General features: G+C 40.2%; 1 protein-coding gene across 1 annotated transcript in view; it reads left to right on the forward strand.

The window, feature by feature from the left end:
• The first annotated feature begins 6,740 nt into the window (after positions 1-6,740).
• The window catches only part of mfng (MFNG O-fucosylpeptide 3-beta-N-acetylglucosaminyltransferase), a 29,494-nt gene continuing 9,191 nt past the window's right edge, over positions 6,741-27,043 (forward strand). The window contains exons 1-4 of the mRNA XM_003456567.5: positions 6,741-7,498; positions 15,138-15,183; positions 16,484-16,586; positions 23,618-23,771. Coding sequence (XP_003456615.1) covers positions 7,118-7,498; positions 15,138-15,183; positions 16,484-16,586; positions 23,618-23,771 — 684 coding nt within the window. The 5' untranslated portion in view covers positions 6,741-7,117. The remainder of the gene's footprint in view (positions 7,499-15,137; positions 15,184-16,483; positions 16,587-23,617; positions 23,772-27,043) is intronic.

The following is a 27,043-nucleotide window of genomic DNA, read 5'->3' on the forward strand; positions in this document are numbered from 1 at the left end:
CTGAGCTTACACGCATGCACTGCATGCACACACACACACACACACACACACACACACTCACACACACACACACACTCACCCTCACACACATACACTCACACACACACACACACACACACACTCACCCACACACACAAACACCCCCCCCCCCCCCCCCCCCCCCCCCACACACACACACACACACACACACACAGGTCAGGTCATTTTACCTGCCTCTGGAGTTAAGTGGTTCCGTCTGCAGGGTTTTTTTTGGCAGTGGGACCTTAGATTAGTGCTGTAGGCTGGTTAAAAGCACTGATATGTGGGGAACTTCTGGCTATCCACGTTAGGACAGAAATAGCTGCCTCAGTAAAGCTTCCTCTTCAGTGATATGCTGTCATTTTCCAATTTTTTATTTATCCTTCATTTGTTTCAGTAGCTGTTAAACAACCATTAAAATCTTCGTATTTAAAAACCTGAATTTCAAATCTGATGTCTAGATGAATTAAAATGTTAAATTAATGCCTGGCCTTTAAAGACTCTTTCTTAGTTATTTAAACTTTCTTATCTGCATGTTTGTGATTTTTTTCTCCAATCTGAATTCTTGAGTTCAGTCCAAGTCAGTGTCTGACTTAGAGCTCAGAGCAGGCAGAGAGACAAAGCCCTGAAAGAGGGTCTGGTCCCTTGACTCCCCTGGCTCTTTGTTCAAAGTGGGGCCGCGATGTACTTACTTAGAAAGAGCACTTTTCAGCTAGGCCGTAAGGCGATCCTGGGTCTTTCCTGGCCAGGGTGTGCCTTGGGCGTCTCTGGTTTACCTGCGGGACCAGGAGGAGTGGGTTGGGGGGGTGGGCTGGTCCTCTCTGCGTCGGGTAGCAGTGGGGAAAAGGAAAACAGGTGGTCAGTAGAAGAGGGGAGAGAGAGAGAGAGAGAGAGAGAGAGAGGCTGAGAGAAGGGAGGGGGGGGTTGGAGGGATGGATGTAAGGTGAGAACGCTGAGAAAGGACAAATAAACAAAGGTGGCGATGAGGGTCTGAGGTGAATTAATTGTATCAACCTTTCTCCCTTTGGCGACAGTCTACAGAGAGAGCAGCCCAGGAAACAGCACACTATCAGCTTAGACCCAGAGATTGATGGTTCCTCTCCAAAAACACAAGCAAACATCTTGTTTTGCTTTGTTTTGATTCTGCTTCAGAAAATATAGGGACACGGCCCAAAAAAGATCAGGTGAAGAAGATTCACAACAAATAAGGTTTTATCCTCCAGATGTATCAAATGTTTGAATTAGATTAGATTAGATGCAGCAAAAGTTCAGAGATAAATGGACAGTAAATGTGCTTCTAGTTTCTGAAAATGTGTTCGTTTTGCATGCAGCTAAAACACAACCAAGCCCTAACCCTAAATAATAGTTGGAAATGAGGAATGCTTTTTTTGGTGCAATACTATTCCTGCCTTTTGAATCACACAATTACGTGAATACACTCCGGTTTTAGACACACCTCAGTGATAAGGAAGGCAAACAAAATGGTCAAAAATGGCATCTTCATCCCTTTAAAAGGAAATCTACGACACAGTTAACTCTACAACTGGTGAGGAAAACTGATTACATCATGTGTCAGCTGTATACAGAGCGATATGACAATGATATGACAATGAGTGAAATGCCTTCACAGTTGGGATTGCCATAAAAACTGCTTCAGAAGTCCTTGGCGCCCTCAGCATCATCTGGGTTAATTCTTAAACCAGGTAACTTAAATTCATTTTACATCGTGGGGCCACATACAGCCTGTTTGGATAAACTACTGGAGCAGTGAAACTGCTCTGTCTGCCAGTGTGAAAGGAACTTCAACTTCCGCTTTAATATGAGAAAAAGATGTGACGGTATAACAGTATTTCGTTTTTTCACACATTAAAGCAATGTAGTAATTCAATGAAATGTGTCAACATAAGTCTTTGGGCGTAAACTGTAAAATATAAATGTGGAAAATTACAGAAAACGTAGCTCTGTAGCTCATGGTCAGAGTGTGCTTATAAAGCAGAAAGTTTCAGTTAATTCACAGAAAATGTCCTTTTTTAAAAAATAAAATCTTTGTTTTTTAATGTTGTTTTACCATGGACCAATCGTAAAAAAACAAATATTTTTAGCGAATTAAAAAAAAGAAAAGGGCACATTTCTGTTATTTGTTTGTTTTCTCTGTTGCTTCATTTCTTTGGTGTAGTATAAACGGATGGAAAAGCTGTAAAACTTATTCTTAAATATATATATATACAAGTATGAAATAGACAACAGAAATATCTGTCAGCATGTGCAGGTCCACTTTAAAACAGAGCATCTTCAAAGCTGCTCTGTTTTAAAGTGGACCTGTGATTTTAATAAAGCAGGATATTGTATACAGTGGATAAGAGATGGTGGAATAAAGGCATTGTTAACAGAAGAAAGAGTCCCATCTCCTCTGTGTTTGTTGTAATCCAGTCTTCTCTGTTTGGTGTTGTGGTTGCTTCTCAGACTATGTTTCCCTTCCTTTCAAACTGCTGGTCCTTCTTGCTTTTATGAAAACATGGCAGTAAATATGATTGAGTTGTGATTCCTCTGAAGGCTCCTTTTGGCCATGTATTGCCAGTTATTGTAGCACACACATCAGAGCTGTTTACTGCATGTTACAAAGCCATACTGATGTTTTCAGTTAGGAGGACTCAGTTACAGTTTTTCTCCATTGGTTTGGCTCATTTCTTGAAACAGAAATTACATTCTCAAAACTCTAAGATCATTTGGCAAAACACTCTTACAGTTCAGCACAACACTATAGCTCACCTGCAAAAGCTCATATCTCTTCCAAAACTGTTCACTCAGGCTTCAATCTAAATCCCTTTCTCATTTAAACAGTCAGTGTCTCCAAAATGGCAAAGATCCTTCTCAATAGCTTTGGCTCATTTCTCGACACAGATCGGACATTCTTATCATTCTTGGTGCTTTTGTGAAAATAAACCTGGATGGTTGATCACAACGACATGATCCACCTGCAAAAGCTCATATCTCTCCTAAAACGGTTCACTCATGTGTCAAAACTACATTTCTTTCTAATCTGAATAGTCAGTGCCCCCAAAATGCATCGTCCCTTTGGCATTGTGTGAGTACTGCCATACAAAATGTTTAGATGTTTTGTCACTATGGAGGACCAACAATATACAACAGAAAAGAGTAGCCTCCAAGGTTTGACATCACAGATTGCACTCACACTACCAAGGAAATTATAACAATTTTTTATTCACACGCAAAGAAAGCTTCATACATAGGTAAAAAGAAAATGTACATTACAGTAGTAAATTGTATGAACACAAAATCAAAAAACAAGGATTTATTCAGTGGTCGCTGTACTCATTCTCCCACTCTTGTCCACTGTCTTCACCCTCCTGATTATTTACACGCTGTTGTCCGTCTGGCCACAGATTCTCGTCCACATCACAGCGGATACTTTCTCTTGCGATGCAACGAGGGAAGAAACGGCGTGCATGCCGCAACCATCCCCTGCATTGATCTCCTGTAATGTCGTCACACGCTGTGTCCATAGCATGGAGCAGGGACGGCTGATCCTGAGCATGATGCTCATACACTCTCCACCTCCAAGCAGAGAAAAACTCCTCTATCGGATTGAGGAAAGGAGAGTAAGGTGGTAGGAACCCCATGACCATACTTGGATGCGTTGCAAACCAGCCCCTAATGAGTGGGCTATGGTGGAAACTGACATTGTCCCACACAATTACATAAATGGGTAGGTGAGGCCCTATGAGACCTCTCTCATTTTCAGGGATAAAATCGGTATAAAGGCGATCCAAGAAGATGAGGAGCTTGTGTGTGTTGTATGGGCCAAGACTGGCGATGTGAGTGGCCACACCATTTTCAGAAATGGCAGCACACATAGTTATATTGCCCCTCGCTGACCTGGGACATCCACTGTGGCCCGGTGGCCAATAATATTACGGCCACGTCTTCGGCCCTTGGCCAGGTTGAAGCTTCATCCACGAACACCAGGATGTGAGAGGTCTGATGTCCCTCCAATGCCATTATTCTCTAAAATAAAGAACATAAAATCAGTCATACAGAAGAGTCATATACTACAGTTAGACAATTACATGTTCTCCCCCACAGGTTCAATATACTACAGGCCACTACTCCAGTGGTTCTACACTAGTGATAGGCCTATGAGGAAGTACTGCAAGGGTATATGATAGAAAGGGGAGTGGGAAATACTGATGACTCACTGAGATGTTACAGTAAAACCTACAGTATTAGATAGATTTGATTGGGAGACAACAAAATAAGGATTATAATGAGAAATGTATCATACAGTAAACTGCAGTTTTCTGTTGAAATTGTTGAAGTCAGATGCAGCAAATACTGATTCTGAAATCAGGTAAAGGAGGTACTGAAACCAAATAAGTGAACTACTGCTTACTGTGATTACAGGTAAGGTTATAATGAGAGACAACCAGTAACTGACTTACATTTACATACTGGTAGCGCAGCTCCTTCACTCTGTCAGAGTTCCTCTCAAATGGTACCCTGTAGATTTGTTTCATTGTCATCTGATGCTTCTTCAAAACCTGGTCTATCGTGGAGATGCTTATTGTGTTTATATTCTGGGATGTATGATTGTCCTGAAGGATGGCATCACGGATCTGTCTCAATGTGATGGCATTATTTGCCATCACCATGTTATAAATCTCTCTTTCCTGTTGTTCATTGAGCAGTTTTCCTCTGCCACCCACACGAGGTTGTTGTCCAATCCTGCACATAGAACAGAATACAGTAGGTTACCAGTGTAATTGTATTATTGTTTTACTCACAGTAACTTCACCACAATCCTAATGCAGCATTGCACAGTGACTGGAATACTACTCTAAACTGTATAAATTATGTAATTCCATAGTTTACAGTAATTTGTTCAATATATTTATACATTCCACTAGTCCTCTTCACCTGCTAGTATAGACCTACTACTGTAGGCAGATGCACACAAAATCTCTACAGTAAGTTATACATTTTTTGCCTCACGCACAGTGCCCTGTCCTATACAACATATGATTCCATCATAGATTACATGGAGTACATACCTGTTTTCCCTGCGAAAGGTTTGGATGATGGAGGAGACTGTAGAGCGAGGCACATTAGGCTGCACTCGACGACCTGCCTCTGCCATTGTGAGGCCATGGTTTATGACATGATCTATAATTGTGGCCCGAATTTCATTCGGGACAGCACAGTGTCTTCGCACACCTCGGCCTCTTCCCCCTATTCCTCCACCACGCCTTCTCAGTCCTCCTCCTCTTCTTCTTCTTCTTCCTCCTCCTCTTCCTTGAGGGAGAACTTCCCCTTATCCGTTTGCTTGGCCTTGTCTATCCATGTTCAGAGATCGGACTGGCTCTGGTCAAGCTCTATATATCTGTGTTTGGCAGCGAACAATCGTGGAACACACCTGTGTGTGACACTCCCCCTTCGTTAGTCTAGTTTCACCTGACTGTCAATGACTGTCATCAATTTATCAAATATTCAAACAAATTCATATATGGTATTCATGGTATTATGTTCTTGACCAATTTTGACAATTGAACAGACAGTTGTGCATGCGAGTACTTATACAATGAAATCATGCTGACATGTTTTGGAGAGAATGATCATTAGACTGTGAATCAACTAATCAGTTTAGATCTACAGGATCTATTCATTTGGAAAATGTGCTAAATGTGGGCTAACTGTATAACTGTAGGCTACTTGTACTTAATCATTTGCAAAGATGCATTGAGACAATTGAGACATGTACTAAGGCATTTGCCATTTGATGAAATGAATGAGAAATGCCATTCTGTTGTGAACATTTGCCAAGAGGTTTGGAGGTTTGTCCATGTTATTTTGAGAATGTAATTTCTGTTTCAAGAAATGAGCCAAACCAATGGAGAAAAACTGTAACACAATGTGGACATAGCTCTTTCAAAGTGGGTCTCCTCAATGTCAGAGGTAGTAGACCGGAATGGTTTGGTTGACCAGGAGTGGTTGTGGTTCAGGAAGTTAAGCAGGTCATTTGCTGATCAGCAGGTTGGTGGTTTGAGTCCTGGCTGCTTCAGTCTGCACGCTAAAATGATTTATTGGGGAAGTTCCTTGGACTGGCAACGTTAGCTAGAAAGCACTTAGACAAAACATAACTTTTTCAAATGACATATATTGCATAAAGTACTTTGAGTCCTCAAGCGGAGTAGAATAGTGCTCTGTATTTTATTTTGAAAGACTCACCCCTGTTCTTGAAGCACAGATGCAGATCATTGTTCTTTTGTGAATGTCAGTCCTGACAGACAGTCTACTGTCTACTGTTTGCTGACAGGAAGCTCATTTTCATAGAGACTTTCTGAAGAGTCTGAATGTTTGTAAATGACAAAAAGCTATGTTGTCGTTTTAAGGAATTAAAAAAAAAAAAAAAAATCTTTAAACTTTCTTTTACACTTTGCTGTTATTTGTGTTGCCTCAAAATATAAACTTTTTTGCATTTTGAAGTACACCTACAAAAGAAACAGGGGTTCAAAAAGCAAAGTAAATGTCAAGTATATATGTCGTGATATCCTGCTGTGTCTTGTACCCCTGATATGACGCATGTTTAAGCTGCTATTCAGATCCTCACCGGATGTGTGTTTTGTATGACCGGTACTGCTGTGCTTTATTTTGACAGCGGCGGGAGGAAATATTATTACCTGGTTCCATGTAGCTTGATAGTGGCGACAGCGCAGAACTGCAAGTGGAAAGTCAAATACATCTTTGCGCTTCTGGCTTTTTGCACAAAATGAGAGGAAATGCGAGTTTTTGCCTATATGATCACAGCAGACACGAGTTTAGACCCTGATCGTGTGTGTGACTGACACGACTCTGATACTGAAGCTGCACATGTGAGAATTATCAGTTAATTGGGCCATTCAGGAACTGTGACGAAATCATTAAAAAAGGAGGAAGACGAAGAAGTGATGGAGGACCCGCTACGAAATTAACCCAGAACTTACAAAAGATGACGTTGATTTTAAATAAGGGCGCTAAGAGCACGTTTTAAATGACTTACAACATTTAACTGGGATTTTTTTTTATTTATTTATTTTGCTTTACCATGCGTAACAGATGGATACGCCGGAGGTTGCTTTTCTTAATTTTCACCTTCTTCATCATACTCTACGTGGATTTTCAGCTTCGAACCAGCAGCCTTCCCAAAGTTATAGTTTGTTACCAGGTATCACCAGCGATCCACCACCGGATCACCCAGCAGGCTGCCTTCCTGGTCAAGGACGCGCAGAACCCGGCGAAAAGTACCAGAAGCAGCGGCGAAACAGCATTGGCCGACGGAGGTCGCTCGGTGCCCGAGGACGCACATGTCAGCCAGCCCGAACTGAAGGTGGAGGACATCTACATAGCTGTGAAAACCACCGGGAGGTTCCACAAGACGCGCCTCGCGCTTCTTTTGGAGACCTGGATCTCCAGAACCAAAGCGCACGTGAGTGTGATGTCTGTTTCCTGAAACATCTTACTCTTCTCATCACACAGTAGCTCCTGATCCAAGCAAACCACCAGATTTTTAAAAAAGATTTAAACTCTGTCCTATACTCAGTAGAACATTCGTTTAAAAATATTTACGCAATCACAGGAAGCTGTTGATAACCAAACCCGTGAAGAAAACAGATAAAAGAGGAACTCCAGTGCATTTATTAATCCTATAATGGTATAACAGAATGAAACTGATATAACACGTAAAGCTCATGAGTTTAATTTCTTAGAAATATTTCAGGCAAAACAAAGAAGAAAAAAAGTAAACATGTGATCTCTCAAACCATGTGCCGTGACTCTAAAGATGAAGTGAAAACACTCACTTCCTTTCTGCTCTGGTGCTGCAGGTCTGATGGCTCATTAAAGTTAAATTTAGTTTCTTTTGTTTATCACTTCATGCTAGTGGGACAAGTGTGAAAAACACCCCAAACAAACAGAGAGTAACATTAAAAAAACCAGTTCTGTTTTGTTTTTACAGTCTGCATGTCTCACTTCACGACTATGTAAGGGTCTATTTTTAAATATTGGCATAGAGTGACAAACCTGTTGGAAAGCCTGATCTGTGAGGTATTGGGTATTCAGCTTAAAAGTCTTTTGCTACAGCTCATCCAATATTTTGAACATACAACAGTGGTGGTACTTGTGGTGTAGAATTTCAAAGGGGTTAGGAACATGTTTTTTCACCCTTTTCCTTTTCCTTCTGGGTAATTTCTGTTACTATACTTAGAAAACTAGTTACTGGCATATATACAATACAATATATTTATTTTTTTAGGAACATATCTATCTTATACTTCAGTGGCATCAGCCTAAAGATATTTGAGTTGTCTTAACCTGGCCTTTAAAATCAGATCACACTTCCTTTAGGTTCTGGAAACAATCCAAGTTACTCTGAGTCGGTTGTATCGGCTTAGAGGTTTTCATTGACCCCTGTGCCTGTTTGTGTGTCAGTGCTGTCAAATATGCAAGTCAGTGAGCAATTTCAGTATTTAGAATTCCAGGATTCTTCTATTTAAATGCGCACATACAGTGAATACAGTGGTTTAGTTTAACTCCATGTTGCGCTTCAACAAAGAAGAGTTCATTTCCTTTTTGACACCAGATGAAAGAGCTGAGGAAGCACATTTCTGTTTTCACATCTCGGAGCGCTGAAAGACTTTTTTAAAGACGCCTTGGTTTATACTCTTCCTTTTTCTCTTTGCAAACACAAAACAAAAGGTTGCTTTAGCGTTTGTCGATGGTAGTGCCTGCACGCAGTCACACACACACACACACACACACACACACACACAGGCCCTATATTTATTTATCTATATATATGTATATCTATAGCTACACAATGGCACAAAGATGCAACTACACACCCAGTGGTAGATGAAAACATACAGATGCATACACAGGAAGCTGCGCAGGCAGGCTGTCTCAGCCGAGGGGAAGCAGCCGCCATGTAGTGACTCTGTTAACAATACTAAAACGGAAGCTGGTCATAGAAAAGGAAGTGTAGGGCTGATTGAGGAACAGAATGAACCCGATACCCAAATATGCTTACACACACACACACACACACACACACACACACACCTGGGGTGAAAAGTCAACCAGCTTGGCAGCAGCTTCCACAAAATATTGAAGCTAATCTGCTTAGACCTGGAAGCAGACAGAAACTGTCTCCGTGACAACAGCTGACAACAGCTTGTTGGAAGCCCTAAAACAGTAAATACATAGTGATAATCCCTAATATGATCTTGGCCTCAGTCCAGCTTTGGATCTTCAAAAAATCTAATTCTATCATATCCTGGAGCACCAACAGCAGAAATGATCTCATAGGTGGAAACAGAGAAACAACAAGCTACAGTGATACTAGCAGCTTTCTGAGGTATACATTGATGGTAAAGTCCTTTAAGAAGCAGGTAATGCTTGATGGCAGCCATGTTGAAATGCTCCAAGGTTTAATTTTAGTGGTTTCTGGGACATAAAAACTAAACAGCTCATTAATTTGGTGACTTTGCTCTCCAGGAAGTGATACTACTGTCACTATCCCTTTAAGTGTGCAACGTCTCTTACAACATCTCTGGTAGCGCTTTAAGATAAAGGCTAGCATCATCATGGTAGCATGCTTTCAGTTGCAGTAATAACAAGATATCATTGTTTACAATGCTATAATGCTAACAGTTGCTGATTAGCACAAAACAGCTAATCAGCAACAGCTGAGGCTGAAGGGAATGTTTTATGCTAAAAGTTAGAATTTTGGCCTCATGGTGGCACAAGAGGACAAGTGAGGAGGATTTCAATCATTAAAATGTTTTGTTCCTGTAACGAGAATATCTGTCAACCTCAAACACTCTATGGCTATGTATCCAGTAGAAGCTGAGATATTTCACATTCAGAGTGGAAAGTTTGATCTGAAGTAATGCAAAGAGAAGAATTATCTCATTAAAAATTTAAAGCAAACCGTCAAAAAGTTTTCGAATAGTTGTTACACTGTAAAATGAGCAATCTAGAAAGGTGGAGTTTTTCAGGAGTATAAATGTTGAGGAAAATATATAATCAAAGCACAAGAGTTATGGTACTAAATTTCCTGCTTTTAAGATATATCTCAGTATATGGAGGATTATGAAACAAGAATGCCCCTAACTACTGAGCAGCATATATTGTAGTAAAAACCAAAAACAGGAGAGCATCTCATTTTAAAAACTACAGTAAATCATCATCTCAGGTCCCAAACTTGCAGATTGTCAAAAGAAGAAGTGATGCAACACAGTGGTAAACATGCCCCTGTCTCTTTATTTTATAAATGTTTAAATCACATTTTAAAACATTTTAATCCAACAGAAATGAGGATGTTTAACATTTGATATGTTTTGATTTCTGTTATTTCTATTAAATAAAGAGCTTGCTGTCTAATTGCCACCTGCATTCCAAAAATCCTATGTCAGTCTTTTTTGGCTGTCGGTATTTTGGAGTTCAGCCTCTCCTGTCTGATGGTCTGATGTGTTTGGCCTCAGAGGAGCAGGTAGTTATTTGTTGAATGTGAAAGGTCATTAGGAGTAGTAATGCATTCATCAATACTTGTCAGTTCGAGACTTAAAGCGCATAAGGCTCCAAGTTGTGAGTCCGTTTAACTGCATTTTATTTGATTAAACAGCACAAATAAATTGCCCATATTAATTAAAAGTTTATCAGATTTTTTGTTATAATTTGTAATGAATAAACATATGAAACAAGTGAAAATTGTTACAGGGGAGAAAAAAACCCCCACATTTTAGAACAATGCAGATCAAGCCAAAATTGAAATGTAATATTGGATCACAAACACATTTCCACATTGAGTGCCTTTTTTTGTAGCGCATTATTAAATTCAGATTCCACACGGCCATAAAAAATAATTAACTATGCTGTAATAGATACAAAGTGCTACACTGTGTGTTGTTCCTTGACATCTTATAAACTAGTTTTAGTAAATCATTGGTATTTCACTTTACAACTCTAAATTATTAATGGAGATTCAATTATATATAGCATGTTTTATACCTGAAACTAAGTTCACTGATAAAGCTATGGGATCTGTGGTTCAGATTATATATTGTGCACTTTTTAACTGCAATTTATTCTTGGTTTTGTTATTTCGGTTAGTTAGCATGCGAGAATGTTACCAGTCTCACATCAAGTGTCAAGCTGCATTCACACAGGAAGTGAGTAGCAACAATGTTACAACCAAAGAAAGGTGTTAAACTTTGTAGTAGTGTAGTAATTTTTTGTAGTAACGTCCACTGGTGTCCAACTGTCAGCTTCAAAGTGTGGATGCGGCATAAGGATTGAAGAATTAAGCTAGTAGCCTAGCATAGCATAAATACTAGAATCAGTACACCGCTAATAATAATAATAATAATAATAATAATAAAAACTTTATTTATAAAGCGCTTTCAGACAAAGTGCTGTACAGCTATTTGAAAATAAAGAGATAAATAAATAAAAGTGATGCATAGCAATACAAGTTAAAAACACAATAACAAGTTAAAAACATAATAAAAGTTAAAAAACGATAAAAATGAAAAAACAAACAAGCTAAATGGCAAAGAATTGAGACATGTAGGATAGGGTGAGCAAGTGGGTCTTCAACTTAGCTTTAAAAACCTCCACAGAGCATGCCTGCCTAATATCTTGAGGGAGGTTGTTCCACAAAAATGGGGCACGAAAAGAAAAAGCACGCTCCCAAATAGTTTTTTTTTCTGGCTCTAGGAACTTTTAAAAGGCCAGTATCCTGGGATCGGAGAGCACGGGATGGAACATAAGGGTGCAAAAGATCAGAGAGGTATGAAGGTGCCAAACCATTTAATGCCTTGTAGGTAAGCAGCAGGACCTTAAAATCTGCTCGAACCTGACAAGGTAGCCAATGAGAGGATTTCAATACAGGGGTAATGTGCTCAAATTTTCCAGTTTTAGTTAAAATGCGAGCAGCTGCATTTTGCACCATCTGTAAACCTCTAAAACTTTTCCTCGGTAGCCCAGAAAGAAGAGCGTTACAATAATCGATACGTGAAGACACAAATGTGTGGAGAAGAACCTTTGCAGTGTCGTTTGATAAAACTTGTCTGATTCTGGCTATGTTCCTTAAATGATAAAAGGCAGTCTTTGTTGTCTCTTTTAAATGAGACTCGAAAGAGAGCACCATGTCGAACCACACACCCAAGTTTTTAACCTTGTCCCTGCAATAAAACTACAGTTTATCAGCACCAACTGGTAAATGTAACAGCACCTCGAACTGATATACTGTATCTCATATGTTATTACTGGATTCAGAGGAATTTACATTGTTGTTACTTGTTAAATAACAACATATCCATCCACTCGTGGCTAAAGTGGTTTGTGTATATCTCCTGGCTGTGTTTCTGCTATGTTAAATAGTAAATGGATTGGTTCTTATTTTGTGCTTTTTTTACTGTATCAGAGCACTCAAAACGCTTTACACAACTTGCCTCATTCACCCATTCACCATTGTTAATAAATAGTTACTGCGTGTGGCATAAATCTTAATTTAATTTAACAATTTATTTTAGATTTTGAAGGCTAGCTGTGTGACCCTGTGCCTGGTTTCACAATTTCAGATTATTTCTTACTCCCTATCAGCGTCAGTTTGGCCATAACAATTATAGAATGATTTTTCCCCCTTCTACTCTCAACAAAGTTCCCATTCAAGCTTCTCAGAGTGCCACAGTCGAACAGACTGAGGATCCAAATGTCCGATTTGGAAGCCAGATTATCCTCATCATACTACAAAGGAATCACTGAAATATTGATCAGAGCCCTTATTAAGATATATTGCAGTCATTTTGTGTTATGGGGTAGTACAAATCTTACTTAATAGCCCTTTAAGAGTGTGAAAAACAAGTTGAGATTTATGCATTCCTGCCTGACCTCAGTGAAACGTCCCTGCAAACTCTGTTTACGAGCCGCTCCAACCCCACGCTCTGTCATTTTCGTTCCTCGTCCCAGGCTGACTGATTTCAGTGCAGGTGCTTTAGTTTGAGTTATGACCAGAGGTGGGGAAACTAATTGTAATGGCAAATTTTTCTCTGGAGGATTTAGTGGCGTAGGTGGTGGTGGTTGTCGTGGTGATAGCGGGGGGGAGGATTGATCCAGGTATCTCATTACTCCTCCTTCTCCTGCTTCAGTGATGGAGAGATGACAGGAAGGGATGAAAAAAGGTTAAAAAAGGCCTTTGGGAGAACTAGTGAGGGGGGGATAGAGCTCCAGCTGTATTAAAATGACCAAAGTAATGATTTAGAGGCTGTTTGATGTCACTTCAAGGGAGAACGGGAGAGAGAGCGAGAGGAATAGAGAGTATTATAATTTGATTGATGGACTGGGATGCTACAATAAAACAGTGTACTTAAGAGTAGATGAAGCTTTTCTCTTTGAATGCAGCAGAGAGGATATTATGGAAACTCACTATAATGTAAACACAGAGAAAATACACATAATCACAGCTAGTAAAACTGTCAGACAGTGGGCCTGCCATTTTTAAACACATGAGTTTGCACAGTTACCTCAAATTAACACTAGTATTGCCCTGAAAGCTTACACGATTTTATCGACTGAAAGTTCACTTACTGGATTAATTTTGGAGCTCTTGTTCACATTGTACACTTCCCTCACAACTCCCTGCCTTCACTAACTACAAGTGGGACTCACCAGACATCATCCGATATGATCTGATATGATCACAATACAATATTATTCCAATTTTTAACATTTTTGCTAATTAATTACATTGTTATTATTGCAATGGTGGATGTTCATATTAACTGCTTCATACTGCTTGGTTTCACTGCTTTCTGCTGTTGGCCATATACAGTATGACTGTGTGTACATGTATTAGTGCAACCGCAATCTACATACTGCTACAGCTCCACAAGAAAGCGTGATAGAGAAATGATGGAAGCAGTAACAGTGTTGTACAAGAGAAGCCTGAACACCCTAAGTGAAAGAATAAATACTGAAGAGTGCAGTGTTTTCAGTGTCTGACGTCTTTCCGTAGGAGTGACAACGGTTAAAAGACAAAAAGGAAACAAAAAGGCAAATGAGGCTCATGGTGAAATAATGGAGGTGCTGAATATCGTTTCCCCAGAGACACTCACTGCAGCTCAAGCAAAAGCAAAGCAAAAGAAAAGTTGCAACTTTGCTTATATCTGAGCATTTCTGCATTGTGATGTTTTGTAAAACTGTAAATAATGAGGAAAAGAAGGAAAAAAAACAAACAGGTTTCATGGTGGTGCAGTGGGTGGCACCATCACTTCACAATGAGAATGTCAGGCCCCTTCCAGCTGGGGCCTTTCTGGGTGGAGTTTTGCATGTTCTCCCCGTGCCTGTGTGGGTTCTCTGTAAGTACTCCAGCTTCCTCTCACAGTCCACAGACATGCATGCTAAGTTAATAGCTGATTCTACATTGACTGTTAGTGTAACTGGTCAGGCTCTATGTGATAGCCCTGAGACAGCTGACCTGTCCTGTTAACCATCTTTTCAATGAATCGGATAAGCAGAAGGACATGGATAGAAGTCTTTGAGGTGGCTGTTGTTGTGAATTTGCACAACATGTTATATTTGAAATATCCTTTAAGGGCAAAAGACAATCGAGCTGACATTTTCACACCACTAGATGTCAGTATTGCTCTTCTGTCTATCTATCTATCTATCTATCTATCTATCTATCTATCTATCTATCTATCTATCTATCTATCTATCTATCTATCTATCTATCTATCTATCGATATGGGGGTCTGCCAAAGAACAAACTGACTCAGCCATATCATGCTGCTCTGACCACTCTGATGCTGTGTGTGTATGTGTGTGTACAATGACTCATTGTTTTAGCTCACAGCAGGGAACCTTGTTTTTGTCACGTCGTATTGCTCCATCACATTGATCCCATTGATCCTTGTGAGTATATGATGTGTTTGTGTTCTTGCTCTCTAATGAGAGTACTTTCAGGATGATGTGTTACAGATGTTGAGAAGAAGACAGATAACCAATCGAAGCTCCTGTTTTTAATTCCTTCTCTTCTTTTATATTTCCTTTTTTCTTTTGCATAGACGTTCATTTTCACAGACACAGAGGATGTGGACCTAACTTCAGAAGGTAAGCAGCAATCTTGTATCTCATTCACACAAAAAGTTAGATTTAAATCAGAAAATTTATATATGTGGGTGCATGCAAATGTGTCTTCCATTCCTTATATGGGATGTTTCTCAGATAATGCTGGAGCACACAACCTTAAATATGTAAGCTCATTCTCTGTTTCAACATGACAATGCCACAGTGCACAAATGCAACACCACAGACATCAGGAAGACTTCTAATACTGGCGTGCACACAGGAATGAGATGAAGTGACCCATAACTCTTACCCAAGGCTATTTTTTGGCATAGGATAACTAGGCAGCTGCCTTAGGCATCCCCTGTTGAAATATTTTTGTTATTGCTCCTGAGCTGCTCTTTAAAGTCTGCCACTAACACCCACTGTCAACGCCACTGCTCATACTGCAGCAATAAACATGTGACACAAAGGGGAGACTGCAGACAGGCAGTTAAAGGACTCTTGACCAATAATCTGCAACGAGAATTTACATTAAAATCAGACATTTTGATATTAATCGAGCAGCAATAAATCCAGGTGTGCCCAGATGTTGTGAGAGTCACCAAAAATGAATGCAACATAACCTCACAGGAGCTGAAGTTGTGTTTTTGGAATTCTTTTTTTCCCCTAGGAGTATTAGGAAGGATGAATATGAGCGTGCCCATACAGAGAGAGGCGCATGCATTTACTCATGTGGCACGACAGCAGTAACTTCATCAATTATTTAGTCACAAACATTAAACCCCCCAAACCATAGCCACAGCCCTGGCTTAACCAACTCTGTAAATGCTTGTTGTGTCTGCAACAGTGCTTCGATTTCCAGCTGGCCTCTCATTTCTAGTCTGTTTTGCCGAGTAAAAATGACAACTGGGCAGACTGCAAGCCAGACCTCATCACCCTACATCAGTGACTGTTTTTTACAAATGCTCCTGTGGGTAAATGGAAGGGAATCCTTTCAATCTGGGTCCTAAATATCGTGGAGTGTCTTAAATAGATAAGTTAAGTGGAGGCTGTCATAGCTGTCTACTCATGCTGTTAGTCTGTTAGTTTTTTCCTTGTTTTCTTCACCACTGTTTCATTGTTTCCTCACTCTCTATCACACACATCTCTATCTTTATATCATTTCTCCATTTCTAATATCACTTGTCAATCACAAACAGGGTTGATCACGGCTGATGGTAAAATAATGTACCATGCAGAATGGTATAATCAGCAATACACCCAACCATGTGCAACTGCTTTGAAACAGATGGCATCCAGTAGTATCTCTTTCTCATCTCTCTCTGTCTGTCTCTGTCACCAGGTTATAACATGGTGGTAACAGACTGCCAGTCCGATCACAGTCAGCAGGCTCTGTCCTGCAAGATGTCTGCAGAGTACGACGGTTTCATGGCCTCAAACAAGAGGTGAGCCCGATTACGGTCTGTCTAACACCCTGCCTGCACCGGCTTTAAAGATCAGATTAAGATTGCAAACTTTAATGATCACCGTGGGGAAATGAGACTGTTACAGCAGCACGTAGTGCGGCAAGAAATCAAAGAAGTAAATTATGTTCCAGGGTTACAGAGGCATATACGGAGGTGAGGATTATTACAGTCACACTTATTACAACGGTAATCTTCAAGGAGTTTTTTTTTAAAGGAATTTATTGACTTTAAGCATAACCTGTGCATTAATAGATCATCTTAACTACCCTTTCTGTGCGGTGCTGTCCAACTTGTAATGGTATGAAGAACAGCCTTTTATGTTTTTATTTTTTATGCATTTGTAATAAAGTGGATATAATTAAAAATATTATTAATGTTAGGTTCAGAGGGCACACTTGTCTAGAAATTCTTGGAATTCTTGGAAAGAGGAGGAATTGCTTTGCCATTGATTTTTTTCTGGTTCCTTCATTTCCTCTTCCATCTGCTGTTTTAAATTAATGAGTCTGTCCATCCATTCATCTGTGGCTTTTTCCTCTGCACCGAAATTCTCCTTCAGGGTTCTAATTGATTGTAGGAGCCTGGAAGTTTCTCCTGCGCTCCTGGCTGCTTTCATTATCCATGTCCTTTTGTGCCTGAAGTACTGATGTGGTCTCTCTGTGCTCAGCCAGGAGACGGCACTGGTCCTCCTCTCAAATATCATCTTTGGTCCTGTAGCATTCTGTGAATGTGGGCCAGTACAGCCTTACACCTGCTGTGATAAGTCTGTCTGAGCCTTCCTCCTCTTATTGTTTTTAACACTAAGATTGTCTTTGAGTTGTTTAATTTATTTGGGACAAATCTGCATCTGTGGGAGTCCTGTGCAAACAATTGTAGTCTCCTGTTTTGCCGCATCATTTTGTGTTGCAAGAAGCTCTTTAAACAGTTCTGTTTCCTTAAATAAGGCAGACGTTTCATTCCCTATGTAGATACTCTTATGTCCTTGTTATTATTATATGCTCCTGTTTCACATTCTTCATAAGTCACTGATTCAGTTCAATTCAGTTAATTTTTTGTTTACATAGTGTCAAGTCACAACAATCACCCCTAGGTGCTTTATATTGTAAGCTAAAGACCCTACAATAATACAGCCCCAACATTCAGACAGTCCTATATGGAGCTAGAACTTGGTGACAGTGGGAAGAAAAAAAAGTCCCTTTTTAACCCTAGAACACTATCGCCGGGTGATTTACACCCGAGCAAATACATTTACATGATTTCTCTCTCCTGCAGCTGTTTGCGTGTCGAGGAGCCTGTGCCTTCACCAGGGAAGTCTCAAATTTCCCAGGAATGAGTGGACCAAAGACCAGCTTTCCAGAGTCATTATTTTGTTTTAGGAGGTTTTTTTTTTCATTTTGTTAGACATGGCACAGTTGAAAGTAAAAGAACACCACTGTAATTTGTCATGTGTTGTCATATTTTGATATATTTGATTACTTTTTATTGGTTATATTATATCGGGTAAAAATCACCCGGCATTAGTGATTGTGTTACTATTTATAGCGATAGTGTTCTAGGGTTAACAAGAAGAAACCTCCAGCAGGACCAGGCTCAGGGAGGGGCGTGAGTTGACAGGACAAAAGACACACTTTGGAAATGCAGAGTGGCATATAAAATATAGACAGTGAAAGGAGTTAAGTGAAGAAGAAATACACAGTGAGAAGCCCCCAGCAGCCCAGGCCTATTGTAGCGTAACTAAGGGAGGGTTCAGGGTCATCTGATCCAACCCTAACTATATGCTTTATCAAAAAGGAAAGTTTAAAGCCTAATCTTAAGAGCACAGAGGGTTTCTGCCTCACAGAAGGTATCAAGCCAGATACTCTAATCCAGGGGTGGGCAACTCCAGGCCTCGAGGGCCGGTGTCCTGCAAGTTTTAGATATCACCCTGGGTCAACACACCTGAATCAAATGATTAGTTCGTTACCAGGCCTCTGGAGAACTTCAAGACATGTTGAGGAGGTAATTTAACCACAAAAAACAGCTGTGTTGGTTCAAGGACACATCTAAACCTGAAGAACACCTGCATTCGAGGCCTGGAGTTGTTTCATCTCCTCTGTTAAATACTCTACCAAGACATCAGGTGACATAGATTAGACAAACATAATAACTTTTTTTTGTTCTTCACCGTATTGAGAGTGAGAGAGGACAGCCGGTGCACTCTTGTAGTGTGTTATTTCACATTGATTTTCTCCCAGTTTTGAAGTAGTTACTTTTAACTAGCACCCTGTTTGCCCAAATGGCATCCAGGTAATTGAGACTAAGTAGGTCTTGACATATCCTGACATACAACTTGTTTTGGCTTGCGTTTTGAGACTTGGAGGCTCTGGCTTGGGCACTGTAACAGGAAATTTGCGCACGGTTGTTTGGCAGTATTCTAGCAACTGCAGTAGGCGGGATTTTGGGCTTCGTAGCATGCAGGTGTTTGATGACGTGAAGACTCCAGCGACACTTAAAGTATTAGGAAACAGCTTTATTAAGTGACCAACGCGTTTCAGCTTTCGGCCTTCATCAGGGTCATTGCAAAATGTCCAAGAATTTGCGTTTAAATAAAAAACAGGAAACAGAAAAAAATCCAAGTGGACCAATCACACCTTCACAAATAAACAAGCTGACCAATTAACATTTAACAAGGTGGTATTGGCTAATTTGTTAATTTGTTAAGCCACAGCCCAAATAGGTTCTGGACTGAACCACTACAGATTAAAAGGGGAAGAAAATAAATAAATAAATAAAAACATCAACCATCATGTCTTAATGTAAGACATACTCAAAATTACACAGAAAAATGCAAATAATCTGGTGACAGTGGCAGAGAAAAGGACACTAAAAAAATTGCTGGACATTATGGACAATGCTGGGCATCCTCTGCATCCTCTGCACACGGACATAAACAACCAGAGGAGTCTGTTCAGTGACAGGTTGCTTCTCCCAAAGTTAAGGACCAACAGACTTAAAAACTCCTTTGTCCCACACGCCATCAGACTGTTTAACTCCTCGCTGGAGGGGAGAGGGAGGGGAAACCGGGCGGGAGGGCGGGAACAACTAAGTTGTAGTGCCCTTTTCACTGTGCAGTATTTTTCTATATTCAACTCACAATAGTTGAAATGTGCAATTCCCTGGTATTCCTATTCCTATTTATCGCTACTCTGTATTTATATATTTCTCTGTATTTATATAATTTTATATGTGTACATATGGTAAATTTCTATTTCTGCTTACATTCTTTTGCAACTTCTGTCGGTGCTGTGCTGCTGGAAACAGAATTTCCCGGAGGAACCCAGCCGAGGCATTAATAAAGTTTTATCTAATCTAATCTAATCTCTAATCTGAATAAGGTAATCTAAAAATAAAGTAAGTACAGGAACATTAAAAGAGGGAGAAACAATGCAAAAACTTAAGGTGTTTGAACAGCTGTGCAGGTATTGCTGCAATTTTCAGCTTGTGCCTCATACCACCCCACAGTGAGCCACTCACTGAGTGACCAGTCATTTTCTACATTTCTCTGACTCGTGTCCTTAGCAGTACACGTGGCACAAGTTTGAAGGGGATGTTGAGATCAATGGAAAACCGGCAAACAGATATACAGAAATTGCTCAATTAGTTAGATAAATGTATGAATGCATTCTGTAATAGCTAACATCATTAGATGAATGTGCAGTCAATAGCTGCCAAACTAATTATTCACCCACTATCACTTCTCAGATAAATGAACCGTGGCCTGGTTGCTTCAGTTTGAAGCTTCAGTCTGACAGCGTTGGGCCTCCTCTGTGTTCGCTGAGCTTATTTGAACCACGCCTTTCAGTCACTGTCAGCTATCCATAACAGCTTTCAACTGGGGCAAAACTAAAATAATGCAATCTGCTCTTAATGGGCCCAGAATGAAGATGATGTATGATCCCCTACACTCTTGTCTGCATCTTTTCCAATTTCATGCCTTGTCTCGAACACTGCATTAGCACACAGTGCAGGCTACCCTTGTGTCACTGTTGTATTTATTAGCTCTTTGTGCTTATGTAATCACAGAAGAAGAAGAAGTAAAAAAAAACAGGATTAAAATATTTCCAAGAAAAGGAAAAGTTTGTTTATTAGGGACTTGAATATGCATGAGACAACGCTGCTTGATGCTGCTGTACAATATAAAGTATTGACAATCTGTTGATACTGATCTATGGAAAAATGAATGAAACTTAACAGCTTGTGTTTGGGGTGGGGGCGAATGGGGGGCATTCATTATTAGAATGGCAGTGAAAATGTTTTCAAATTGGTTCCAAGGCACACTTACAAACCTCCCCAGTTTCACTCAAATCCCACTCAAGAGGGAAGTGGGGATGTTTGGTTTGGAAGTAAGCCTTTTCTGTTGTTGGGCAGCAATTAGGATGGCAGAGGAAACAAGGCAGCACTTCAGTTTGGTACCAGCAGCTTTGTAATTTGGACTCTGATGTTGCAGTGCAAGCCTGTTTGGTTTGGAATGAGGCTCTGACATCATGTCCAGTCATTAAGATGGCAGAGAAAAAAAATCAAGCAGCTCGATTACTCACAGAGCAATTCGTGCTGTGAGGACAAAAAACAAATGTAGATGAAAAAAGCTTCAAAATGGGAGAAGATCTTAAATCTTCTCCCATAAAAATGCCTAAATTCAACATTTCTTTGCTAGCTTTTCCAGAGCTCTTGTGACAGTATCACATGGAATGATCTGCCAAGATAACCAAGAGTTATCGTTACACATACAACCTTATCTCTTATCATGTGACCTTAACAACTACCATTAACTGAAGAAGTTAACTAGAAGTTGAAGTAAGTTATTACAGATGTACCTCATCATGTTCTTCTTCCACAAAAAGATTAAGTTCCCTCTGAAAGGAACATGATATCTTGCTTCACAGGCGTTCTTGAGCCACAATGACATCCTTCTCATGAAGAACACTATCTGAATGAGTGGGGATAGAGCCATAACTTTAATTCTAATACTAAATGGGACACAAAAATATTTCAAGTAAATCTGATGAAAAACATTCCTTAAATAAGTTTGTGACTCTGCCTAAAAGTAGGGATTGAAAAGCTTCCCCCCCCTACAAGTCATACTTTATTAATGCCTCAGTTAAGACTGCAGACACAATCAGTCTCTCTGGTTTTCTACCAGAACCCTGAACAAACTCTATGCTAAGCCATATTATGGATATAATAAGCCAAGAAATGTGATAAGTACCCTTACCTACATCTTTGCTTCATTAAGAATGTGCCTGCGAGTGCATAGTTGTGAATGTCAACGACATGCAGCAAATCAGCATCGGCAAATCAACGTGATTGGCTCTGAGTTTGGATGCTGATTTGCTCTTTAGGGTCAATTTCTGTTTTTCCATGTCTGTCTCATATAATGTCTCCGTTTATGCACAGCATTTCAGTCAGGTTGAGGTTTGGACCTTGATTCTTTTCGTTTTCAGCCATTCTGCTGTGTATTTACTGGTGTGCTAGAGATCGTTGTCCTGTTCTATGAACCAATTTTGTATGTTTGTTGGATATAAGAACACATATGGGTCTAGAATACATTGGTGTAGAGAGGAATTCATGGTTGATTCCAAGGTCCTAGGTAATGTGGCTGCAAAACAAGCCTAAATCATCACCCCTCCACCATCGTGCTCGGCAACCCCTTGCAACCCTTCCAAACAAGCCATCGGTTGTTTGTGCTGTCGTGATCTTTAACACTGAACATGGTATTTGAGGCCTGTAGCATCTGAGCTGTAGTGCTTGGGTTTTTTGCTGTATTTCTGAGAATTGCATTTTTTGACCTTGGGATAAATTTGCTGAAACATTTACTCCAGGGAAGACTGGCAGCTGTGCTGCATGTTTTCTATCTGTGAATTATTTTTCTCACTGTACAAATGATGAACTTCAAATTGTTTGGATTGTCTGCTCCACACCAGCAAACTGCCAAACCTTCTGCTTTTATAGAGGTGCTCGTACTTGCTGAGGATCAATGAATCAAGTGCACTTGATCAGCAGCACCTGACTGCTGCTTACTGCTTTAATTCCTAAGTACTTACTACTTAGTTTCTCATTGCACAGCACAGAGTCCCATAAAAACTCTTTTTCACATGCTGTACCTTGTAAACTGTGATATGAGTAGTTTACAGACTGCTGTGACTCCAGGTGTTTTCTCTCTCTGTTCTCTCACCTGATCTCATGAATTTAACAGTCACATTTACAAGTTGGTGAGACTGTTAAAAGACTACATGCTGAGTCAAGCTCTGGGTCTGTGTTTGCTGGTTACTCAAGGTAAAGCCTATCAGTGATGTCTATAAACACAAACAGCAGGATACGAGCACATACAAATGCTTTTCTGTCTCTGTTGTAAATCTTGTGGTTAAGTGGCTGTCAGTTCTCTATTTAGATGAAGTATCTGGCACTGACTATGCATACTTAGCATAGTCAGTGCCAACACAACCTTTATAGAGTTTAACCTTTTTCTTTTCAATGTCTGTAATGAAGATAGCCTTGCAAGGGCTTCAGGATATTTATATGCCCAAAGGTCAACTATTTTTCACATGGAGTCTTAAAATATATGTCAACATCAAACTTTAAAAAAAATCTCATATTTTTGCTATGGTATCCAACCACAAGTAAATATATACATATGGGGTAACTAGATAACTTGGGGTTACAGCATTGATCACACTCTTCCACATGGTTTGAGAAATTTCATTCCCCTTCCATTTCTCCTCTTCCAGTCAGTGTAAGGTATCGTTATTTCAAGTACAAATGCACGATGCATTACTTAGGTAAGCCTTTTTTCATTTCTCTGTTGCGAGAGTGGAACCAACAAAGAAGAAAATTAGTCTTCAGATTTTTTTTCCGCCTGATTGCAAATGTCAACAGGAGAAATGGAGCGAAGCTGAGAAAACTATTATTATAAACCCAGCACCACGGTTACATTTTAACTGGATATTTTCCCTTTTCTTTCACCGATCGCTCCTCAGGTGGTTTTGTCATGTGGACGATGATAACTATGTCAACCCAGAAGCTCTCCTCTCCCTGCTGTCAGCCTTCCCCCAGGAAGGTGACATCTACGTGGGCAAGCCGAGCCTGGACAAGCCCATCACTGCTCATGAACTGCTGGAGGGCAACGCAACGGTACGATACCACTCATGAGCATTTTAGGTTTCTTGGCAGAGTCAACCTTAGCACTAGGACTTGGCTGAGCTTTGCAAAGTACATGCTGAAGTCGTGATCTAGTGAGGAGCATATAACTGCACCCTGAAGAAAAACAAATCTCTTAAATACACAAAAAGGGACAAAAACATGAAGGTTTTGGTTACAGTTCCACGTTCAGTACATCTCATTTTAAAGACGGAAACTGATAATCACTCAAAAAATACTCTTTGTAGCACAGCATAATGCAACTCTAAACTCAATTTTATTAATGTGGAATGATCATTGATTAGAGCAGGATGACCGTCTGCAGATTTAATCTTTCCTGTGAGCCTCCTGAGATTCTTTATCTTTCTCCATCTTGGTTTCCTTCTCTCGTCCTTTGTTTTCACTGTTTTCTTATTTGCTGTTATGCCACTAGCTTGCTTGTTGTTATTAAATCAACCCTACTGTTTCTCCGGTTTGTGCTCTCTCATTCCATGGATTCTTTTTTCATTCCTTCTCTCCTTGTTTCACGGTGTCCCTTTTTTGCTCTGTTTTGTGGTGATAGTGAACAGCTTCTTTCTGGAAAGGTTAATTGCTTCGACTAATACCCACAGAGTGCTCGACTCTTTAATGCTTTCTCCACTAGAAATATTTTCACAGTTTTGAACCTTACTGGAAACAGTTATAGGACCAATTTCAAGAAATCACATGTTAACATGTTTAATTGGGTCAGCCTTATTGCTATTTGGATGTAACAAAGGGTTTCTTCTAGTGTGTAACAGCCCAAACTGAGCCCCCTGCTAGTCCTACCAGCAGCTTTCTCTTCATATTTATTTGTTGTACTTAAAAAATCATTTTAGACAAAAGCTAAAACCATTAGTATAGTTAATGTTACCATCCTACTGTTTCCATTAGCTGGCTTTACTCATTCGAAAGAGTCTCACAAAAACTAAAGGAAAGTTAAAAAAGGGAGTAAAGAACCAGGCAAATGTTATGACTTATTAGGGTTTTAGCTGTTCAGCTGGTATCTGTCCACTCATGAACACTAATGAAACTAAACTAAATCATTCATGGCTGTATGTGAACAAGGTCAGCTGTGATTCAGTGCTTTTCTGCTGGTGTTCACGTCTTGCATCTTACGCCGTGTGCATATTCCCCGATAGTTGTCCACCATGCTGGAAGTTACATATCTGCAAACACTCACAAACTAGTAGTGAGTGTGTGGAACCCAGAAATAGAGAATGTTTGCATTCAGAGTAAAAGTGCACAGCGCTGAAGCTTTCAGACAAGCCGGCATCTTCCAGGCAATCTACTAGCAAACAAATCAATGGCATGGATGTTTTCATTGCAGCACCTCATACCTCTGAAACCATTTTACCTTGTGGCTGCCAGCAACTACCAGCAATCACTTACTAACCAGTTGGGGAATAGACATTTTTCCCTACCAGTCATTGCCAGACCAGTCTCTAAGCCTGTGTTACTGGAGCCTTATGGTGTTTTTTTGCTTGCCACGTCCTTGGAGCTGGACAGAAGAGACGAGTGTACGACTGTGTCTTCTGTGTGGCGACACCTAGTGTTCAAGAGAATGCTGCAGCGGCTTCCTGCGCCTTAACGGCGGGCGATAGATGCGACTGCCTGTTGATGTTACAGCGGTGCGCGAAACGACCGCTGTAACTGGCGCTTCACTCACTTGACCCTACAGCAATGTCACATTAATTCTGACGTGGTTAGTGAAAACATGAGTGTAAAATCTGAATATATACACATATATGTTTCTCTTGCTGGTGTCTTCCTGTATTCCTCTTCCCTCTTCATGTGTGTAGAGCTGCACAAAAGCTGTCCCACTGTTCCGTATGAGCCAACACACAATTAGCAATTAGTGATATAGCAGGTAGTTAGCACTACAGGAGTCAAGTACGACATTCAGTCCTCAAATTTCAACTGAATTAATGACTAATTCAGTTCAGTTATTAGACTCAATGTCAGCTTTCAGATCACTGTCATGAATCAGCACATTAAACATAAGTGTTTGTCCTGTGTGCTCAGTGAGGGGAACTTAGAGAAGACATCTGGAAAGGTCATCATGACATATCTCCTACCATGATCATTACCATGGCAACATTTTATTTTTATGGTAGATAAAGTAAGTTGTCAACATTATGCATGTCAGTGGTGTTGATTATAGAATGAGTAACAAATCCTAGAGATGAGATGAAAAAATATTGCTGCTGTAAAGGTAAGAGGATGGGTCACCACAGAGTGAAGATTTCCAATCTCACGAGGGAAAGCTAAAAATGAGATGAATGAAAGCAGCCCGTGTTTTTCCTCCTGCTCACACAGCAAAGGAAAAACTGTTCATGGAACAGAGCAGCTGACGTCAGAGGACACCGTCCCTGTCAAGAACTGCTGGAGTCTGTAGATCACATGTAATTTACACAAGGGGGGGTTGGCTGTTACATCCTTTAGGTGATCATGACTGATACGACTGATGGGCAAATAATGGCCAAAGCTAAAAAAAATGTGAACCAGCTTGTGAAAAAACCTCTTTTCTGATGGTCATTTTCCTTTTTCCCTCCTTTCCTTCATCTGTTTATCCATCATGCTTCTCTTCTTTGTCTTCTTTTTGATCTCTTGGCTTTGCTGGTCTTCTGCAGGCACCATTAAACAGTAACACAAAGCTGAAGCCGCTCCTATCGGTTTTATGTCAAATTTCACCCAAGTCAGGTGAACCGCTGCCATTCAAAATCCATACCATCCATTCAGTTTTCTTCATTTTCACTCTCCACTGCTGCAGGGGCTCCCCCTGAGGTCAGCACCATCTTCTCCTGAATACACATGTCCTCATGTGTGTGCATGAGTGCGTGCGGCGCACGTGCGCCTAAATTGGTATGCATGTGTGTTATTGAGTTTACAGAATTAATGCTACTATTGAGTTAAAGAGCATCCTGACTCCAGCATGCTCTCTGAATAGGGTGTCGTGCTCTGTCTCTCTCTGCTTCCCTCTTGCACTTTACAGTCTCTCTCATTCATTTCTTGAAATGACTCTCTCCGTCTCCCTCGTGTCACATTCTCTGCTCTGATTGCAGCCATTTGCAGGGAAGAATAGATCTTTATTAATCTTTGCTTTGCTTTTTCTCTCTCTTCCCTTCTTCCTTCCTTCTTTCTGTTTCCTTTGGAGAAAACAAAAAAAGAGCGATGTTTCTCTGTCTCCTCATCTCATTTTCTTACATCTTGCTGCCTAGTATTTTTCCGATTTCCTGTCACTATAG

The sequence above is a fragment of the Oreochromis niloticus genome, linkage group LG6 (genome assembly GCF_001858045.2).
Source record: "Oreochromis niloticus isolate F11D_XX linkage group LG6, O_niloticus_UMD_NMBU, whole genome shotgun sequence".
NCBI classification, from domain to species: Eukaryota; Metazoa; Chordata; class Actinopteri; order Cichliformes; family Cichlidae; genus Oreochromis; species Oreochromis niloticus.